We start from the raw sequence: 9,085 nt of genomic DNA, 5'->3' as shown, positions 1-9,085 counted from the left end.
TATGAAGATCATCTAAAAAAGGATTGTAGTTGCAAGTAAACTACTTTCTCCAGAATTTTGGAGAGGAAAGGCAGCTTGGAGATAGGCCTGTAATTTGACAGGACTGAGGGATCCAGACCTGTTTTTTTAGCAGTGGCTGTATTGTGGCATGCCTAAAATAATTGGACACCACTCCAGATGCCAGGCTGCTGTTAATAATTTGAAGAACCAGCAGACCCATCATTGGGAGAACATCTTTGAGTAGACATAGAGGCGCTACATCATCGGGAGATCCAGAAGGTTTCATTTGTCTGACCACTTTTTTGAGAGTAGTCATAGTTATAGGTTCAAACTGGTTAAAAACAGCCGGTACAACATCAAGAGAAGGATTGACCTCTGGGATCGCAATAAAAGCCCTGGTGGTGGCAACTTTATCCATAAGAAATTCTGAAAACAGATCACAGGTGTTAGAGGTTGAGTCTGAGCAGGCAGCCTGTGGAGCATTCAGAATTGAATCCAAGGTTCTGAACAGGACACGTGGATTGTTTTGGCTGTGTACAATAACCAGTGAAAAATAGTCCCTTTTAGTCCTTTGAACTGAAACCTGATAATTTCGCCAGCGCTGCCGATAGATCTGTTTAGACACTTCCTGCTTGTCCTTCCTCCACTTGCGCTCAGCCCTGCGGCAGTCCTGCCGCTGTGTCCTACTGCAAAAGAAGTCACTTCGAAGCTGTTGCTCACTAAGTCACTCAGGAACAATTTCTTGCACTTAAAATCCTTGTTAAAGACGATCGCCGGCCTGATGACCGAGGGGAGTTTAAATAGTCACAGTCTACAGGGAGCAGTCCTGACAGTGCTCTGGTGTCTCCAGCTGCCATCCACGTCTCTGTCACACAGAGAAAGTCCAGATGACGTGACTTGAAAAAAATCACGGAGAACAAATGTTTTGTTGGTCAGAGATCTTGCATTCACTAGTTCAACCTTTGATAGGACAGAAACCTGAGTCTCGGTAGGTTCTGGAGCCCGGGACAACAGCCCTAGGTGCAGCGGGTTTACCCGGTGACATATGAGGCGTGGCGGGCAGCAACGGCAGTTGTCTCCCGTCAGATGAGAGCCAATGGACAGCAGAACATTTTTTTCTTTCTTTTTTTTTAGGCCGAGAAATGGCGAACAGTTACTCTGGATGACCAGACTGAACTTACGGAGGTGAGCAGGAAAATCAACATATGAGCTCTTTTATGATCAACCAATCGTGTCTAAGAAAAAAAAAAATTTCATAATTCTTTCCGCACCATTAGGCTATTGCAATTGTAAGCCTTAACTAAGAATGGAGATAATTAGCTAGTTAAAGTGAACAAATTAATCATTCTCTTGATTATTATTGTCTTATTTTTTTGCTTTGAATGATTGTTGTCTATATGCTGTACAGTACATCCATCATTCATTTCATCGACCAGCACTGGGGCCGGATCACCGGCCCCACAAGGATGTGTCCTGAGTCCCCTCCTGTTCACGCTCTACACATCCGACTGCTCCCCGACCCATCTCTCAAACATCATCATTAAGTTTGCGGATGACACCACCGTGGTTGGACTCATCTCGGGGGGGATGAGTCTCACTACAGAGATGAGGTCAACAGACTGACTACATGGTGTTCAGTAAACAACCTTCAGCTGAACACCACAAAAAGAAAAAAAAAACAAAAAGAACTCATCCTGGACTTCAGAATGGGCAGAGCGGACCCGGCCCCTCTCCACATCCACGGTGACTGTGTGGAGAGGGTCCACTACATGAGGTTCCTGGGCGTGCAGGTCTCTGATGATCTCTCCTGGCCTGCAAACACTACAGCGGTGGTGAAGAAGGCTCAGCAACGTCTCCACTTCCTGAGGGTGCTCAGGAGAAACAACCTGGAGGAGAGGCTTCTAGAGAGCCGCCATAGAGAGCGTCCTAACGTACGGCATCACAGCGTGGTATGCAGGGTGCTCAGTGGCAGACAGGTAAGCTCTGCAGAGAATCATCAACACGGCCCAGAAGATCACTGGCTTCTCTCTGCCCAGCCTGGAGGACATCGCCAACTCCCGCTACCTTAGCAGAGCCGGCAACATCATCAAGGACTCGACCCACCCCAGTAACTCTCTGTTCGACCTGCTACCATCAGGCAGACGGTACAGGTCACACAAAACCAGGACAAATAGACTCAGAGATAGCTTCTTCCCGAAAGCTATCTCAGTATTGAACAAAAACAACAAAACCAGATAAAACAGTCTACAAAATTCCGTATTACTGACCACATTGATCACAGTGCAATAAAGAAATAACTATGTGCAATAACAAATCACTCAAGTTTACATCCGGATAAGTGCCATTTTCTGTCATTACGCTCTTTTACTGCTGCTACTTGTGTATAATATTTATTAGTACCTACTTGTTGTTCTCTGCATGCTTGATTGTTTTTGATATATTCTTTTTTACATTGTTTGCACCAAGGGAGTAGCGCTCAAATTTTCTTGTACACTGTACAAGGACAATAAAGGCTATTCTATTCTATTCTATTCTATTGTATTCTATGCAGATAGTTGCTGGAACAAGAGAAAGAGCTTGAGACAACTCTCAACATAAAAGTAGACATTGGGGATAGTGTAGAAGACCAGGAGGCTACTATACTCACCTTCTACAAGACCCCATATGTGTCAAGGCCTTTTCACGCAATACTAAAAGGTATTGCAATTGCTTGTAAACTAACATTTAAATGTTGCTGGGATCTGTTCACATTACAAAATCAGATTGTTGTCTTACAAGGCATTTATTTTGGTAGCTGATCAAAGTACAAATGACGTACACTAACAGTCAAAAGTTGGGTCGCACCATGTTCATTCAGTGTGTTTTTTTTTTTGTTTGTTTTTTTTGTTTCATTTTATCTACATTGCAGATAGAGACTGAAGCACATGAAGCTCTATATATGGACTTTATGTAGCAAAGAAAAAGAAAAATCCATAAATGTTTTTGCTCAAGCTACTACGATCTGCTTTGTTGACAGCTGCAAACCCTTAACTTGGGCTTCATGATCACGACAAGATCAGTCGTCAGTAGATCCATTTCAGGTGACAACCTAATGAAGGTCATCACAAGAATGCCAAAACAGGGCAAAACAGTAATCAAATCAATGGAGATAACTGAAGAATCTAAAATAGAAAATATGTTTTTAGTAAATACTCACTGTTTTTGTTTATTACATAATTCCTTATGTGTTCATTCATAGCTTTGATGGCTTCAGTGGGAATCTGTAATATAAACAATCAATAAATCATTAAAATGAACCATAAAATGAGGTGAGTGAGAAAAAAAAGGAACAGAGTTTCTTGATCCAAGATTTAAAAAAAAGGTCTAATCAAATACATTTAATGTTAAATTAAAGATTCAAAAGCCATCTATTAAGTTGTTGAACAAATGTTAAAGTGACATTGGTGTTAAGACAGTGGAGTCCAACCAGTGGAGTCCCACGAAACAAACATCAGAATCAGAAAACACACGGGACACTTGGAAATGTGTTTGTCCGCCTGCACAAGTCTGTACACTCACAGACTTACACTGATGGGAAGTGCTGCGCAGTGTCTCTCATCACTTCAAATTCCTGATGAATGAAGGTTTAAGAAAAAATGCTACTGTTACTAAACTACTTTATTCATTTTCCTCACTCTCACACCATTGCCTCCTTTCGATTGTGCTGGATCTTTTGAGGTTGTGAACTTACACAGTAGGGGTAGTCCTTTCAAAGAAATGAAATGGCTTAGGGACAAACAATGGGTTGTGTGAAGGAGGGAACTGCTGACCTGATGCTAATAAAGCATACTTCACAAATCATGCACATGCACATGTGCACACACATAGGATCGCATCTCTAACCTTGCAAGGTCATTGTCAAATTTCTCATTGATATGACGCTTTCCCTAGCCTCTCACCTTAAACCTAATCATCCAAAACAAATGGTTAACCTTAACCAGGACTCTTAAACCTATTTTTTTTATTTTGATGTTTTAATCTCCAATTTCAGGCTTAAACTTGTAACTAAGACAAATTACCAGTGTTTTTCCTTGACGAGTCCTCACAAGAATACCTCCCACCACACACGCACACACACACACACACACACACACACACACACACACACACACACACACACACACACACACACACACACACACAGCAGGATTCTAATCTGATTATTTTTTTTATTATAATTGTATCATGTATACTTATGCACGATATAATTATAATCTAAATTAGTAATTGTGTTTTGTTACTCATCTTATCCTTTTCTCTGAAATGCACACATTACTTATCTGAAGTGCTCATGAGTTCTCAAAGCTATTTGACATAGACAAAATGTACCCCCACGGCTTCCTCTTTGTTCACTCATGCTACACCTTGTTACGACTTGCATTGTCATCTTTGTGGTTCTATCTAAATCGATATGGCAGGTTCAATAGCTGCGACCGTCACAGATTTTCTCAGAACTTCAAGATGCCTTTGCATCAAACACTTCTATAATAATAATAATAATAATGTGTTTATTTTCTAGCAAAGTCGCATTAATTTATGTGTTAATTCAAGATACAATTTTTGATTGAAACAATTGAGAATGTCTGATTATATAAATAGCATGTAACAGGTGAAATAGTGCGTTGGACTATCGCTCGCCGTTCAACACTGCTGAGCTGGTGAAAAAGGCCCACCAGAGACTCTTGATTCTCTATTCAAATCATCTTACCACTTTGCATTTGAGTTTGGGACAGCGGCAGCACAGCAACCCAAAAGGACCCCCTCCAGAAGATCATCAAACTCAGCAGTAAAAATCACTGGCTGAACTCTTCCTACACTGGAGGCTGCTATTGCCTCAAAATGGCTCAGTACATTACCAGAGACTGCTCCCATCCTGGTCACAGTCTGTTAAAGCGGTTGCTGTCAGACAGGTATAGAATCATGGACTTTTTTGTAGTATGTGTAGTATGTGCATTGACACTGGCGATTCTATCTCTCTGTAAGAGCATCTTGAACTTGCCCTTTATACTCGTTCGGCAGACATACACAATATCGTTAAAAGAGATTTTAAAATGATGAGTTCACTCGGCATGAATGCAGAGAAAGCCTCATTCTCTGTAAAAAACAATTAAGGAGAACAGTTCTTCTTCTTCTCTCTTCTATCTGTTTCGCTTTTGGGCGTCAACCAATCACATCGCAGACAGCTCTCCCTCACTGGCTGCAGCCCCGCCCCTTCCTCGCTCCACCAGCGAGAGAACCCCAAAGTTGCAGTGAAGGCGAATGTCATCACAAAGAAGGGCATGCACGCTCATTCTCGTTGACTGTGGAGCCTTCTGCAATTCACACATACGCTGGAGAGGCGGCTCAATGGACGGCAACCAGGTAAAGGAAAAAATACATTTTCTGTTCGGCGGGGAGATTGAAGATTGAAACGCACAGCATCTGAAGATTTGTCTTTTTTGTTCATCATCTCTTATAAACAATCGCTCAAGGATTGCTGTCTTCAAGTCCGGAAAGACAGGGGAAACTGCTGCTGGTTTGTTTTGCCTCATGCATGACGGATTGGACTATTATGAGCGAAAACTGGAGTACAGGCGACAACTGACGAGGTAGGACGTTCTTTTCTAAGCATTGCGTGCTTGAAGTCTAGTCCATTTAATCGTGTGATGTGCAGCACTGACCATATTTGAGTTAATTAAAATTGTGTGTGATCGACACAGTCCATCAGAACCTCAGCCAGAGGTCCACGCTGTGTAGAATGAAATGTCCTGACGTATTTGATGGTCCGTGGCGCCGATAAAATTACGAGCATGAAAATTAAATGAAAAAGTATTTGCTTAAAAAAAACAAAAACAAAAAAAAAACTCAATAAATTGTTGCATGATAGCCACATATTCATAGAATTACAATAATTTTATTTGCATCAAAAAGGTAGCAATAATATACTTCTGCATACTACGTGTTAAATGACTCTCTCACAAACACGCAAACACTGGAAGATTTAATGACAGTGGTAACAATTAAATACTTTTAAATACAAAATGTTAAGTATCACACACACATGCACTGAAAAGGTTTATCCATCCTAAACACACGGAGGATTACAATGGTTTCATCGTCATGATTCAGGTAATATCAATGCGCTTCTAGATACTAAACATTAAATCGCACACACACGCACGTTTCCCAGCCTCTCACCCTTAAATTAACCTGCCAAAACACATGGCTAACCTTCACCAGGACTCTGAACCAAATTGAAACCCAATTATAACAACCTAGTTATTTTGAAGTCTTCATCCTCAAATTGAGATTTGGACCTGTGGGGACCGGCAAAAGGTCCCCACGAAGACTTGGTACTCATAAGTATGGGAAAACATGTCCAAACACATTTAAAGGAAGCTAATAGTTTTGTTGTAATGCCACAGGTAATATTAATGTGCTTCTAAATACCAAATGTTTAATCACACGCACGACTAAATTGTCTGTCTCAATCCCTCTCTGACTATATTTTAGTGTGTGTTGGATTTGGTGGCTACAGATAGTTCACATAGTATGTCAATTCTGTATTCAATAACGTTGATGATGATACTTTGAAGAGAACTGGGAATTTTTTTATTTTATTTGTTTCCACACCGGTTTGCAGTGTGTGTCTGTGTTCGTGTGTTCTTGTACTTCTATGTTTGTGAGAACCCTTATGAGTTATGAGAAAATAGCTAGGCTATCATTTTGGGTTTCAGTTTGATCAAGAGTAAAAGTTAAGTATAGTTATTTCTTTTAGATGCTTAGGTTTCGGGTGAAAGGCTGGGGAAAGCATTTTGTCAATGGTGGTCCACACTAAGATAAGAAGACAAACATCTGTGTATGTGGATGTGTGTGACAGATTGTGAGAGTAGAAATGTGAATGAAAATGAAAATTTTTATGAGCCCTAAATAATGTTTCATAAAAAAAACATACATCAAATTGCAAGCGCTTGTTTATTTTTTATGATTGAATCAGCCTACCTTAAATAGTTAGCCTTTACATCGTTCTGTCATCGAGTATATGTGCATCATGTCTGTCGAGCTAATTCTTCAGCACAGACCCTTGCCTTTTCTCTCTGGAATGTTGAGTAGCTCAGTGGACCTGTGAGATTGGGACTGACTTCTGTGAGAGCGAGTGCAGTCAGTCAAGCAGAGAAATAATCTGTGTTGCAATGTCCCATAAAGCTAAGTGAAGAGTTCACATAGAAATTAAATCAATGTTGCATGACTGCTGTTTTTAATACATATGATGCAATTTTGAATGAGTGGATGATAGTGGTTAAGGACTGGCTGCTGAGACGGACAATGTGACCAGTCAACCATAACAAGACTGGCTGGATTTCACTGATTTGATGCCTGTGCTCATGTTGCTATGGGGAATCGACATCTTCATATGGCTGGCTTTGTATGAGCTGCATGAACGCACGTATTTGTGATTTTCTACGTAACGTAAACAGATTGTTGTTTGCGCTGGGTAATAATTTTTCTCTCATAAATGGCTATTATATACACCTTCAATTAACCACCACTTAATCCTGGACCCTATCCAGCTGTACAGTCAGCAAATTAGGGATGGAGGGGTGACACATATACGCAGTGGAGAAGCACGTGCACAGGGAGAGAGAAACAAGAAAGACGGACATTAGCGGCACCAGTTTCAGAGACGACACGCTGGTCAGGTGAAGAGCTTGAGAAAGAATTGGAAGTGTACAGTAGTCTCTGAAAGAAACATATTCGTTGTTCATTTTAACAGGCACGTAGTGCTAGGGTGGCCTCATGTGGACAAAGTATCTCACATGAGAAGGATTCATTAGGTTCATCAATTAGTTATGCAATGTCTGTGCAATGAAAATTTTCAAAAATAAAGCTTGATGGATTTCCTCCAGGATTTCTTAAGACTGTGGCAGCAACACTACCAGAGGACACTTGTTCATGATTTCTGTTTAAGATCTATGTGCTCTGTCACTTTTAATTTGGGGTCCTATTGTCCTAGTGTGTGTGTGTGTGTGTGTGTGTGTGTGTGTGTGTGTGCATGCTGGAATTCCCAGAGATAATTGTAGCTGGTGGCAAATGTTGTGTTGTTAAGACAACACCATAATTGACATATTTAACAAAAAACTGCCCAGAAAACTGGAGCTGGGCAGTATATAAAATTAATTTTAACCTTCTCGCTGAGTTTCGATTGAAGCATATAATATTTGTGATTTGAAGAGTATTATTTATCCTTTGTAAATTCGCACAACACTGTTTATGTGCAATAGCAAAATGCAGGAATGCCTCTTATCAATAAAATATTGGGTCCAATTGTTTCAGTGATTGCGGGCCTGCATCATATATCATGGTTTTAAGTTCTGTTTTTTCCCCTATTTTTTTTTTTTGGAAACCCCATTCTTTACAACTCTTATTTCACTGCCAAACACAGACATTAATTTATGTAAACAACTTTTTTTTCTTACCAATTAAATTGAACTCAACTTGAATGTACTGAAGAGAAGATTGTACCATACCAGGGATGGTTTATATGGACCAAAAAGGTTATTGTGATAAATTCTGGCGATCATTATCAAGACATCAATACATTTTCATTCAACAGTCTCTCTCTAAACTGTTCAGTGAAATATTTTTTTAGAGTTTGTCTCCAACATCATTATTTGTTTATATTTAAATATAATAGTTAACTAAGTGTAGAGATGAGAAATTCAAAGTTTCACATCCACCCAATATCTATCTATTTTCACCACAGTGTTTCGCCGAGGCACCAGTACAGCGGGAGACCTGTATGTGTTGATGTATGGAGATAGATCCCTGCCACCGACTTGAGCGAGTGTGTTTTGGTTGTTGTACACTCAAGACATGTTTTCTGCGCTCACAACCATCCCGTTACTCGCTCAACGTTGCATACACGCGCGGTCAACCTCTGGCTGCTCGCTCAACATCGCATACACGCGCGCTCAACACCACTGCTGCTCCCTCAACTTCAGTCTGCTCTGCTCGCACAACTCCATGAGTACACAAGACTGACACCAAAGTCAGCCAATCACTGAGC

General features: G+C 40.6%; 1 protein-coding gene across 9 annotated transcripts in view; it reads left to right on the top strand.

Moving 5' to 3' along the window:
* The first annotated feature begins 5,278 nt into the window (after nucleotides 1-5,278).
* Nucleotides 5,279-9,085, top strand: part of LOC128755059 (teneurin-3-like) — a 162,663-nt gene continuing 158,856 nt past the window's right edge. For 8 of the 9 annotated variants that reach the window (XR_008414014.1, XR_008414015.1, XM_053858266.1 and 5 more), the window contains exons 1-2: nucleotides 5,279-5,400; nucleotides 5,511-5,627. Coding sequence is in view for 6 of the 9 variants with exons in the window: in XM_053858266.1 (XP_053714241.1) it covers nucleotides 5,569-5,627 (59 nt within the window). In the remaining 3 variants the exon portion in view is untranslated. The remainder of the gene's footprint in view (nucleotides 5,401-5,510; nucleotides 5,628-9,085) is intronic. The other variant, XM_053858263.1, reaches the window with a different exon arrangement.

Source organism: Synchiropus splendidus, chromosome 2 (genome assembly GCF_027744825.2).
Source record: "Synchiropus splendidus isolate RoL2022-P1 chromosome 2, RoL_Sspl_1.0, whole genome shotgun sequence".
Taxonomy (NCBI): Eukaryota; Metazoa; Chordata; class Actinopteri; order Syngnathiformes; family Callionymidae; genus Synchiropus; species Synchiropus splendidus.
The sequence above is the reverse complement of the archived record's forward strand: the minus strand, read 5'-3'. Positions and strand labels throughout refer to the sequence as shown.